General features: G+C 42.2%; 1 protein-coding gene across 3 annotated transcripts in view; it reads right to left on the bottom strand.

Annotated features, from left to right (window-relative positions):
* CREBBP (CREB binding lysine acetyltransferase) overlaps nucleotides 1–13,736 on the bottom strand; it is a 124,737-nt gene that overhangs the window by 88,906 nt on the left and 22,095 nt on the right. For all 3 annotated transcript variants that reach the window (XM_082713196.1, XM_082713194.1, XM_082713195.1), the window contains exon 2: nucleotides 12,189–12,901. In XM_082713196.1, the coding sequence (XP_082569322.1) occupies nucleotides 12,189–12,901 (713 nt within the window). The remainder of the gene's footprint in view (nucleotides 1–12,188; nucleotides 12,902–13,736) is intronic.

The raw sequence follows: 13,736 nt of genomic DNA, 5'->3' as shown, positions 1-13,736 counted from the left end.
GAAGCACAAAGAAGTGAAAATTTTGAAGAGCCTGTACCCATGAAATGAACTGAATAATAATAAAAAATCTTCCCATCAGGGGCGCCTGGATGGCTCAGTGTGTTAAAGCCCCTGCCTTTGGCTCAGGGAGCCAGGCATCAGGCTCTCTGCTCAGCAGGGAGCCTGCTTCCCCGGCCCCTCACCACCAGCCCCTCACCACCTCACCACCGCCTACCTCTCTGCCTACTTGTGATCTCTGTCAAATAAATAAATAAAATATTAAAAAAAAAAAAATCTTCCCACCAGAAACACTCCAGATGGCTTCACTGATGTATTTTATGAACACTTAAGGACTAAACAATACTAATCTTAGACAAACTCTTTCAGGAAAGAAGGGAAGGGTAAACTGTTGCAAAGTAATTCTGTGAAGCCGTCAGGATTTCCATATCAAAAACATGTAAGGACGTGGCAAGAGAAGCACACATCTGTATCCGTCATGAACACAGATGCGGTGTTTTATTTTTTAAATATTTTATTATAGATTTTATTTAAAGATTTTATTTATTTGACAGACAGAGATCACAAGTAGGCAGAGAGGCAGGCAAAGAGAGAGAGGAGGAAGCAGGCTCCCTGCTGAGCAGAGACTCTGCCCCAATGGGGAGCTCAATACCAGGACTCATGACCAGAGCTGAAGGCAGAGGCTTTAACCCAGTGAGCCACTCAGAAGCCCCTGGACGGTGTTTTCATACATCAAATCCAATAATATATAGAGAAGACTACGCACCATGAGCAAGAGAAGCTATCCCAGGAATGTAAGGCTGGTTCAACATTCAGAAAGATGTTCTTTACCACATTAGTAAAATAAAGAAAATTTCTATGATCATCTCAATAGACACAGAAGTATCTGATGACGTTCAGCAACTATTTAAGGTCAACAGACTCGGCACAGTCATAAGAGCAGGGGCCTTTCTTAGTCAAGAAGATTCTAAAAAGACTACAACTAACACCACACTTAGAAACAGCGACCGGACGCTTTCCTCCACAGGTTAAGAAAACACAGGGGTGTGTGCTTACACAACTTTCATGCAACACTGTACTAAAGATCCCAGGCAGAGCAATAAAGCCCAAAAAATAAGTGTAGAAGAAGAAAATTCTCTATTCAAAGACAGCATGACTTAGAAAATTTTAAGGCATTTACCAAATAAATAACAGAACCAATAACGGAGTTTAGCAAGGTTACAGGACCTAACATTAATACATGAATGTTCTATTTCTCTGTATTAACAAAAAACAATTCAACCAATGATATAAAACTTAGAAATTAAATGGAAATGAAAAAGAGGAACCAAGCAACCTGATTTCAATACTTACCAGAAACCTAAAGAAATGGACAGACAGATCGATGGAATAGATCAGAACAGGGGTGGCAGACTTCTTCTGTAGAGGAACAGTTACTAAAGGTTTTAGAGTTTTAGCTACAGACTTAGTCTTAGCTATGGTACTTAGCTATGGTTTCCATCCCTCATTCTTTCATTTATTTGTTTTTCAGCTTACTTTTCAACCAACCCTCTTAAAATATAAAAGCCATTCTCATGCTGTGGGCCATATAAAAACTGTCCACAGGCCAGATCTGGTCCCTGGACTAGAGAGTCTAGAAACAGAACCCTCCTTATCCAGTCAATTCCATTCCTAGTTATTTATCCAAGAGAAATGAAAATTTACGTCCACACAAAGACTGACAAAATGTTCACTGGAGCTTTACTCTTGATGGCTCCAAACTGAAAACCACCACAACCTCCACAAACAGAAGACTGGACAAGCACATCACAGTGCACTCCCACAATAGAATACTATTTGGCAGTAAAAAGAACTGAACTCAGGAATTACATGGATGAATCTAAGAACACACTTTAAGCAAAAGAAGCCTTGCAACTGAAGTCCACGCCACAGGATTCTATTTACACAGTCCGAGAACAGGTACAATGTGAAAGAAATCCGTCGTGATTGTAGGAGCGGGATGGAAGGACAGGGGAAGGGAGAAACGCAAAGGTACTTTCTTACTTTCTGGGATAATGGAAACACCCTGTAACCTGACAGGGGTGTGAGCTACACCCGCATGAGTTCTGACAAATCCATTAATACTAAGACCTGTGCATTTCACCGTATGTACATTATATTTCCAAAAATAATAAAACAACAAAACATTTTAAAATTAACAGGTATTTAGTAGGTCTTTAACTCCAGATCCTAACAGTTGACCTTTAGCTGTAAAGTAACAAGACTGAGTAGGTCTCCTTACAAGTGTTACTCTCCAAAACAGGCACCTGGGAGACTTACTAATCAAGGTATTCCTTGTTGCTATCATGCAAAACATTCATTCAGTTTGCCTTACAGAACATAATCTGCTACAAAGTTAACTATAAAAAAGAAACATGACTCCCACTTTGACTTTAAAAAGAGATACATAATTATAGATAAAAATCTGGTAAGCAAGACATCAAAAAGGTAACACTAATTTTGAACTAGGTGATAGTATCCTCAAGAGCAATGTTTTCTTCTCTAGACTTCCAATATTTTATACAATATAGAACTATTTCCATTATTAGAAAATATTCTCTGAAAACATTAGAAAAGCAGTCTCATTATCACTTCAAATGTTCTGTGGTTATCTCAAATCCTTTCTGCAAGAAAGCACCAGCCACCTAACCTATCTTCCCTGAGAGTTTTTCAGTAATTCCAGGCACAACGCTAAGAAGTAGGGGCACACTACCTCATTTGATCAGCACAACTCTCCCAGACAGATATTATTATGATCACCCTCCCTTAATCTACACAATTCTCAAAGGCAGGTACTATTATTATCCTCATTTAAAAGACAAAAAACTAAGACCCAGAGTGATTACATAAATTTTCCCACAGCTGACAATTAGCGGAGCCTGGGTTTGAACTGAGGCAGCTTCCTCCAGAGCTCTGGCTCTGCTCTTAAGCACAGACCCGTACTTGGTCTGGGGAAGGCGGGGAAGGCGGTGGTGGCGGCTACTACTATGAAGAGGAAGAAAAAAGGAGGAGGAAGAGATCAAGCACCACCTGTACCCAAGCCATTTAATATACATACACAGTCTCATTTAATTAAAAGGTCTGAAAAAGAAATAAATTCATGAATAATTTTTCAGAAGATTTTATTTATTTGAGAGTGCACAAGAGAGCAAGCACGCAGGAGCAAGTCAGGCAAGCATGCATGAGTCCAAGCATGCGCGGGAGGGGGAAGCAGACTCCCCAGCGAGCAGGGAGCCTGATGGGGGGGCTTAATCCCAGGACCCCAGGCTCATGACCTGAGCAGAAGGCAGATGCTTTACGGCCTAAGCCACCCAAGTACCCCAAATTCAAGGATAATTATCATGAGAAGTTAGGCACAGCTGTGAGCACCTTCCATGAAGATCATGGATATGACTACTGAGCTGGCTTAACGTTTTCCCCCAAAACTGGTGCCTCCTGGAGCTACACGCAACTCACCTCACACTGTATTCAAAGCTCTGTCTTCTCAGTCTATGAACTGACCACTGATTTTCACTGTGACTTTAAGAAAAGGTCAAATTAGGATTTAGTTAAAATTTCCTTATCTTCTTTGTATTAGTTCAAGGATCAGGTGAAAGGATTAGATTACATGAAAACAAGGAAAATACCAGACAAAGGTACAGTATTATTTCTCTTGCTATTAAGTATTAGAGATTTCCTATCATTGTTCAAAAATAGAGAAGGCGGATGAATCATTCATTCCTTCACGATGCAACTTGGCTCTACTAATTCTTTATACACTATGTTCTGCTAATTCTCTCCTTTAGCACACAGGTTCTCAGAGGGTGGTCACAGACCAGCAAAAGCAGGGTCACATGCGAGTTGGCAAAATGAAATAAAATAAAATAAAATAAAAGCAAATTCTTGGGTCCCACCCCGAACCCACTGAATCAGGAACTCTGGGGAGGGGTCCAGGATTCTGGGTTAACAAACCTACAGCGGATTGTTATTGGCTGACTAGGCCCAAGGGGTCTTCATCCAAATCAAAGCCTACACCCCTTAGGGAGAGCTCCAGGCAAAAGTAAGCTCTGTGTTTCCTGACCACTTTCCAAAAAGGAAGAATATTCCAAAAATGTTATTTTTAAAAAAAAGCCCTCATCTCACTCCTTTTGAAGACAGCTTACTATGCAAACTACTTTGGTCCCTTTCAGATTTGTTACTTCTAAGAAAGGACTAACAGGATTTCTAGGGTTGCAAAAGCACACTTTTTATCAACCTTAGAATTAGAAAGATTCTGGACCCCTGGCAACACACATCACAACACCATCCCTTCTATCTGCTGCTGACTTTCCTTCGCTACTCTCTCTATACAGAGCAACAACTCAACACCTGTACCCAGGAGACTAACTTAAGTGTACAGCTTCCAATTTCCATTTGAATTTATCTTTTCTGCTTTCCTTCTAAAAGACAAGCATTTGGGTTATTTTCAGTGGAAAACTAGAACATGCTACCAAAGAGATAACATATCAGGTTCTGCCACTGTTGAAGTTGAGATGGTTTCCTTTTTCCTTTTGAAGTCATATCATGCCTTGTTAACAATATTGCTATGTTGTTGAAATAGCTTATATTTTCTTTTTTAAAAAAAATTAATTTATTTACTTGACAGAGAGAGATCAGAAGTAGGCAGAGAGGCAGGCAGAGAGAGACAGAGAGGAGGAAGCAGGCTCCGTGGAAAGCAGAGAGCCTGATGCAGAACTCGATCCCAGGACCCTGAGATCATGACCTGAGCCGTAGGCAGAGGCTTAACCCACTGAGCCATCCAGGTGCCCTCTAACTTATATTTTCTATTTTAAATTATTTCTTTAAGATGGCCACAAAATTAGGAATAAGAAAGTAGAAATAATCACAAACACTGAGTAAGTCTAAAATTATAATAAAGATTTTTTTGGGCGCCTGGGTGGCTCAGTGGGTTAAGCCGCTGCCTTCGGCTCACGTCATGATCTCAGGGTCCTGGGGTCCAGTCCCGCGTCGGGCTCTCTGCTCAGCGGGGAGCCTGCTTCCTCCTCTTTCTCTCTGCCTGCCTCTCTGCCTACTTGTAATCTCTCTCTGTCAAATAAATAAATAAAATCTTAAAAAAAAAAAAAAAGATTTTTTTACACCGCTCTAAGCTAATGAATCTTAAAGCCTGGATGAAAAGAAAAAAATTTTTTAAAGATTTATTTATCTGAGAGAGAGAGACAGAGACAGAGAGAGAGGAGGGGCAGAGGAGACTCAAGGAGACTCTGCAGCCAAGGACAGAGACTGATACGGGGCTCCATCTCATGATCCTGAGATCACAACCCAAGACTAAACCTAGAGTCAGATGCTTAACTGACTGTGCCACCCAGGTCCCCCCAAAAGAATCTCTGTTAAGATATAAATTACAAAACTGACTCAAGAACGGACTGCGAACGAAGATCAGTAATATCCCTTAGCCAGACTATGTGGAATCCAATCCTGGTTCTGCCACTGTGCTAAGTTAGTCAACTTTCCTTCATTTCTCCACTCTGTTTTCTTCCATTTCTTAATCTGTGACATGGAAATAGTACCTACTACCCACTTCCTATATTTTTATGAAGAATAAAAGTTAAATATTTTTGAGTTTTTCTCAAACTTGGACTTTGGTTTTGTTTTGTTTAAGATTTTTATTTATTTGAGACAGAAAGAGAGAGAGAGAGAGAGAGGCAGGCAAAGGAGAGGGTAAAGCAGGCTCCCTGCTAGGCAGAGTGCCCAACACAGGGGCTCCATCACAGACCCTGGGATCATGATCTGAGCCAAAGGCAGATACTTAACAGACTCAGTCACCCAGGAGTCCCAAATTTAGACTTTTCTTAAAGAAAAATACATTGACCAAAGACATGAATTGTCTAAAAGGTCCAGGATCTATAGAAAATATCAAGAGTGCTATTAAAGATCTTCAGTTACCCCCCCCCCCCGCCCAGAGAAAAAGAACTTCAGGCCCATAGAGTTAAACACTGATCTCTCTCAATTCTTCAAGAAACAGATCACATGTTAAACCATTCCAGAGAAGAGATGTGAAAGGTTTCCAAACTCATTTTGACCAAGTTACAGAAGAGTGATATCAAAACCTGTCAAAACACAAAACAACCATGGATCACTCACTACTGATTAGTGAGAAGCAAAAATTCTAAATTTTTCTCAACACTAGCAAATAAAATTCAGCAATACATTAGCTTTCAACTTCACAATTACAGAGATGGTTCAATTTGATATTAGGAAACATACTGAGGTAATTTGTCACATAAATAAGACAGAAGAGAAAAATCACAGCATAATCACATCACAGACATTAAAAAGGAATTTCATAAAATCAGCAACTAACAAATACGGATTCAATTATGTTCCAATTTAAAATGGCTGCAAACCAAAGCTCACATCATACTTAGTAATAAAACACTAGATAAAACTCTATTAAAGTCAGATACAAGACAGGGAAGTCCAAGAACATAAATACTGGTAGAAATACTGACAAGAAGAGGAAAGTATCAGAAACGCAAAGATGACTATCTACTAGGAAAACGCAAGAGAATCACCTGAAAAAGTATTAGAATAAATGAAAAAATTCCACAAAGTGGCCCCGATCACCAAAGCAACACACACATATATGTTACCATCTTTCCTCCACTAAAACAGTGATCACATAAAGAAAGAGAGTAACTCATCCAAAGCAACAATAAATCCACTGATACGTGTAGAATATACGTGTGGAAATAAACTTAGTAAGAAAGGTGTATCACCTACATAAAGAAAACTACACTATGCATCTGAGCAACGTTAAGGTTCCATGAAAAGACCTAACTTGTATGTTTAGGATAAGATGACTCAAGAAGCCACAAAACTATCACAACACCAAATTCCTTCTTAAATGATTTATAAAGTTCAATACAATCCCAATCAAATTCTGAGATTTTGTTCGTTTTTAAGAATTTGAAAGACAGTTCTAAAGCTTATCTGAAACAATAGTTCTCGACCCTGGCTGCCATGGAAAGGGAACTGGGAACCGCATCAATGCTCATGCCACATCCCAAAGAATCTAATGTAATTGGTGTGCAGTGGGGTTCAGGCATCGTATTTCTAAAAAATCTCCCCAGGTAACTTCGATGGGCAGATAGGGTTGAGAATCACACACCTCGAAGACTGTCTTGTAATGGTGGCCATGAAAGCATGGGATTCTTTAAAGGGAATGGGGAGCAACGACCTCCCTCACGTGCTGAAGTTCATTACATTTCTGGCACAGGAAACGCAAGTATCAATAAAACAAATTTGTATCAATGAAACAAACAAACCAACGACTAGTCCAGATTTAGACCTAAACCATGTATATTTGAAAACGGAGTAAAACATAACAGAAATGGTACGTCACATTAGTGGAGAGAAAAGCTGGATCAGCACTATCTAAATAAATGGCACTGGGATGACGACTACAATTTGGAAAAAAATAAACAGCTAGATCTCTATCTCACACTGGCCAAAATCAATTCTGAGCTAAATACCCAAGATAAAAGGGGAAAAAATAGAGTATTTAATAATTTTGGAATACAGAAAGCATTCCTAAACATAACGTAAAACCCAAAAGCCGTAAAAGATAAAACGGATAAATCTGTTCCTATAAAGACTGAAAACTTCCATTTGGTAAAAACACAGAAATACCAAATTTGTAAACCCTAGTAGCTATATGCCTGTAAACCAGACTTCAGCAAATACGAAAAAGAGGGGGGAAAGCTTACATTTACTAAAAGGTCTTAACTTTGAATACACAAATATTAAGAATTCAAGCCAACAACAACAAAAAGAAACGCAACAGAAAGAGGACATGAATAGTACAATATAAACGCCCATGAATTCATGAAGAGACATTTTTGCCTAAGAGAATGGTAAATCAGCAAAAGGATGCTATCAGTGTTGGTAAGAATCGGGGGATGGGAGTTAAAGGGTAGGGTGGGACAGGAACTCACTGGCTTTTGGTAAGAGTCTAATCTGCACAATGTTTATGGAGTATTTGACAATAGCTACGCTTACCAAAAATGTCAATATTCTTTTTTTTTATTATTATTATTTTTTTAAATGTCAATATCCTTTAATCCAGAAGTCTCACTACCAAGATTTTTTTTTTTCTTTTTTGGTTAAGTGATAGAGTTTTATTAAGCAGGGACATGTAGAAAGCCCTCCAGAGTCAGAGGGGTCCCAAGAGGGTAGCCCCCCTACCAAGAATTTATCTAGTGACACTCAGCTCTACAAAGATGTATTATCAAAACTGTTGTATCAGCAAAACATTGGAAACTAACTAAATGCACAGCCATCAGGGCACTAGTCATATAAATTAAGATATACCCAAATCAGGGACCACTACCATACCATACCCAGTAAGAAGGACTGAGCTCAATCTAACACAGAACTTCTGACTTACATTAAAGTGGCAGGAAGGAGGCCTGTGTGTGTACCTACATACATAATGGGAGGGCCAGAGAGAGAGATTATACTACACTACTCTTTATGTTTAGGGGAGATACACATACACGCCCACCTCTCTAGGCCTCTATATGCACAGATCATCCCCTAAAGGATAGATAAGAAATAGTTGCCTTTGGTGAGATAATTTGGGAGAACCAAAGGTCAAGAGTTAAGGGAGATTAACTTTTCAGCTCTCTTAGTGTCTTTTTTTCTTTTCTTTTTTTTTTTTTTTTTTTTTTTGTGGTTTGCTGTTAAACCATGTACAGGATTACTTTCTAGAAACAAAACTTTTAATAAAGCCTTTGACCCAATGACCTCACTTTTTAGAATCTATCCTATGATGCCCCCACAAAAAGATACATTTATTGCAGCTGTACTAATGAAAAATCAAAAACAATCCAAATGTTCATCATCAGAGGAGTAGAGCAATAAATTACGGTACATCCTAGAATGAAATACTTTGCTATCAGTAGGAAAACAAGGGAAATCTGTGTGTGCTGATAAGGAAAGGCAAGTAGGGTATGTACTGTTATATAACATAACCAGGTGCTTATGTAGCTTGGTTCCATTTCTTATTCACATGTATCTGGGGGAGCCAGGGCAGCTCAGTCAGTCAAGCATCTGACTGACTCTTGGTCAATCAGATCTTGATCTCAGGGTCCTGAGTTCAAGCCTGCAGTGGCCTCCACATTGGGCAAGGAGACTACTTAATAAAATAAAACAAAAACAAAAACAGAAACAAGAAAAAAAAGTGGTCATCTGTAAAGAATGAGATGACTTTTCTATTGTTTGAATTATTTTACAGGAAATCTGCATTTCATTTGTGATAATTTTTTAAAAAGATTTTATTTTAATTATTTGACAGAAAGAGGAGGAGAACCAGACTCCCCACTGAGCAGGGAGCCAGATGTAGGACTCGGTTCTAGGACCCTGGAATATGACCCAAGCCAAAGGAAGACGTTCAACAACTAAGCCACCCAGATGCCCTATGATGATAATTTTTTAAACAAATTTATCTTTTAAAATGTTTCTTCTTCCTCCTGTGCATTTTTAAATCGACTTAAAACGAGCCTATTTCTTGCTCTTAAGCATTTCCCCATCACTATTAGTTCTTTTGTCCCCCTGAAAAGCCATGACAACACTTCTAAAAAAACACCAGTCCCTGTGTTTCCTTTGCCACCAGCCTCTTTGGATACCTACAGGGAACAGAGATGACTGTCCCCAAAACACTAACTTGGCTTCCGTTCCACACAGTGAACACTCGCAAAGTGTTGTCTGAAAGAGAGATCACGCTGTACAAAGGAATGAAAGCCCTGGGCGCCCAGAGGAGCACACAGTGGCAGAGACACACCGACAGAGCCCAGACTACAGGAGACCTGCCAGAACCAATAAACAAAACAACCAGATTCTTCAACAAATGAAGTGTAAGGATCCTAGAAATTAAGATTCTTAACAGTCATATCCACTAGCTATTCCAATTGTTGGGTTGGGGCGCTATAAAAACAAATTAGGACACATGAGACCACTGGAAATCTGACTTATCTAGCAGACCTCGAGGACATGAAGAAATCATTCATTTATTTACATGTGAGAATGGCACTAGGTTTAGGTCTATCCTGTCTAACTTTTAGGAATATACATTACCAGTGGCTCACCAAGTCTGGTCAAGGAGCCGAGATACCTTTTAGAGAGGAGAGGGTCATGATGTCAAAACTATTCTCATAAAACACAAAGACATTATTACCTTTTTTACTCTCCTTCTCTCACAGAAACATAGAGGCACTTTCCAGAAGCTCTGTGACCAGTGGTATCACTGTGCTTAATAGCTAATGGAATGTGTGCTTGGTTTTCAAAAATCTGTTTCAGTATTTAATATGGCAAATACTGATAGCTCTAACCCATATTTTAAGAAATCTCCTTGGGGCCTCAACAGTTAAAATTATTCAGGAATCCAAAGACCAAAAAGTTTGAGAACACTTGCATTAAACTACTATGTCTACTTTTACACAGGATTTAAATTCTCCAAAATAAAACATTTTTTTTGTAAGGGGGTGGCATGGATTGATGAGTCAGCTGGGAAAGAGCAAACATCAGGCTGACCAGAGCCCTAAACCCACAGCAATGTCCTCTCAACCTACCTCTAGAAGGCAAGTGCATACACAGACCCTTCTGCAAACACCAGGGACAATTGAAGTTGAAGTTCACATTCCTTCCCCTTTAACAACAAATGACTGTTGAACAATGTAGGAGTTTGAAGCCTTGACCCCTGCCCAGTGGGAAAATGGCATAAAGATTATGACTTCCTAACTAATAGCCTACTACTACCCAGAAGCCTGGCCAATAACATAAACAGTCAATCAGCACATGTTTTGTATATGAACTATGTACGGCTTTCCTACAATAAAGATGGAAAAAACATTAATAAAATCAAAAGAAGAACACATTTATAGTACTGTATTTACCCAACCCCCCCCAAAAAAAAGGCAAAAAACAAAACCACCACCGCCCATGTGTAAGTAAACTCACATAGTTCAAGCCTGTGTTGTCCAAGGGTCAACTGTACTTCAAATTGTCTCCTTACCGAAGACAGTCCCAGGGCTTCATCTGCGTCTCCTCGCACCCAAGACAGCCTTGTGGGGAAACTGTGTGCTACCCTTTCCTGCCCTTTTCCTTCATATGGAATAACCAAATCCAAGAAACAGCCCAAACTGTTCTATTGTTCTAGAATTTGCTATTGCAAATACTGCCTGCCACAGGTGGCTGCCACTGAAAGCCCCCCCCCCCCCCCGTCTCGGAGCCACTGTGGCATCTGCTCCCTCACTGGGAACCCGCCTGCACCCCACCTCCTTGTCAGCCTCCAGCATCCCAGCTGTCCCCCATCTACCTTGGCATCTGCCCTCCCTGTCCTCCAGGTTCAGCCCCTGCTCTGCACGCCAGCCGCAGGGCTGGCAGCTGAAACCCAGAGCAGCGCTCTCAAGCTGCGCGAGCCTCGCAGCTACCTGGAGGCTCCCGAGGGCGCAGGGTGCCGGCCCTGCCCGGGTCTGAGTGCAGTAGCCCCAGGGCTTCTAACAAGTCCCAGCCGCAGCCACAGCCACGGACCTCACTCTGGGGACTACCGCCACGGAGCTCCTTCTGTGACCCACGGGCCCGCTCTGCCTCCCCGGCTGTGAACCCCAGCAGTGTGGGGACAAGCTGGGAACACAGCTTCTTGGCTGTTAAGATGGAGACTGGCAAAAGACACTTCACCAGGTGAACGTAAGAAGAGAAAGAAACAGAGAGTAAGAACTCCATCAGCTGAGAAAGGAGAGGGACAGCAGCCTCCACCAGACTCCGCGCGCAACAGAAAGTGATTCCCGGCCCAAGCTGCCTCTCTCAGCCACATGGTCCTACCTCCATCATGCTTGGAGGCTGTGAACGGGCCATCGGCCCGAACACATCCCCTGTGTCTGCAACTGCTCCCATGCAGACTGTTGTCCTACGGGCTCCCTGAAGAGCTCCCACTTTAGAGACAGGGGCGGGGATCTTTATCTCTGGGCTCCAGATACCAAAACTCCCTCTTCCAAATCTGAGGGGCAGGAAGGAAGACTGGAGGAGGACAGGAACGGGCCGCCCCATCCCACATCACCACCGCGCCCCCCAGCCCCCGCTAGCAGCAAGTATTCAAAGCGCATAAGCTCACTTACCTTGGTCATGCCTCCTGCCTGCGCCGTGTTCAGTCCAGCGTGACTGGCCATTTGCGGTGAAACCTGGGTTAACGTCTCGGCCAGCACGCTGCTCGCGGCCCCCTGCATGGCCGGAGCGGGGTACGGCATCCCAGCTCCCCTTCCTCTGCCTGCGGCCCCAAGAGATCCGTTCATGACTTGCGCCTGTCCTTGCTGGGCCTGGTTCATTAAACTGTGGCCAGAGTTACTATTGAGGAGGCCCGGGTGGGTCTGGTTGAAGTTAGCGTTCATGCAGATCCCAGGTCCAGTCTGCGACGTGGCAGGGCTGCTGGTCACCAGCCCCACTTGCTTTTGTGCTTGCGGATTCAGTGCTTGGGAAGCAGGGGGAGTGGGCCCGGAGGTGCTGGCTGCCTGCTTGGGCAGGCTGGGGGCTGCAGAATCTCCCTGGTTCAGAGGGCTCTTGCCCATGGCACCCAAGCCAGCCATGTTTGCACTGTTCGGCTGCCCTTGCGCCTGGCCGCCCAGGCCTTGCTGCACGGGGCTGCTGGCGCTGACATTTCCTATTCCTGGGTTCATACTAGAGCCGCCGCCTCCGCGCAGAAGCTCCGACAGTTGTTTATGTTTGGAAGCAGCATCTGGAACAAGGTTCCCACTGTTTAAAAGGCTTAATTCTCCTCCATTGGGGATCAGCTCATCAGGAAGATCATTTTCCAAGTCAAATAATGATCCAAAATCTAGAAATTAAACAGAAATGGAAATGAGACACGAAGAAACCATAACGGCTTTCCAACTGTCATGTCACGTTACTATGATCTTAACCTAAAGAAGCACTTCACACCGAACACTAGTGGGTCTTTTTTTCCACTCTTTTCATTTTTTTTTTTTTTTAAAAGATGTTACTTATTTGAGAAAGAGGGACAATGTGTGAGAGAGAGCACAAGCAGGTGGAACTGCAGAGGGAGAGAGAGAAGGAGGAGGAGGAGGAGACTCTCCGCTGGGCAGGGAGCCCCAGGTGGGACTCGATCCCAGGACCTCGAAATCATGACCCGAGCAGAAGGCAGCCGCTTAGTGGACTGAGCCACCTAGGAGCCCCAGAACGCTAGCATGTCTTAAGCGTAATGTCAAAAGGACTTGAAACTTTGTTTGGGAAAATAAAAAAGGAAGAATATTTTTCAAATTCTGAAGAAGGAAAAGTTAAACAGAGATGAGAGGAGGGTTAGCCCCACTAGCTGTCACCACACATTCTAAAACAGTAATTAAATCGTGTGGTTTGAGGAGAATTGTACATATACAAACTAAAGGAAATCACTGAATTTGTTAAAATGTTTTTTAAGAATATATGTGTGCAAAAAAGTAACCGGGCATCTGGTTAAATGAACAGCAATTCAGGAGAATTAAGAAAAGCCTTAACTTTAAGTAATTCCATATTTAAAAGGTAAATTATTTAAAAGACCCCACTCGGGCGCCTGGGTGGCTCAGTGGTTAAGCCGCTGCCTTCGGCTCAGGTCATGATCTCAGGGTCCTGGGATCGAGTCCCGCATCGGGCTCTCTGCTCAGCAGGGAGCCTGC

This window comes from Mustela nivalis (assembly GCF_964662115.1).
Source record: "Mustela nivalis genome assembly, chromosome: 19".
Lineage (NCBI taxonomy): Eukaryota > Metazoa > Chordata > Mammalia > Carnivora > Mustelidae > Mustela > Mustela nivalis.
Note: the sequence above shows the minus strand (reverse complement) of the source record. Positions and strands in the feature narration are given on the sequence as shown.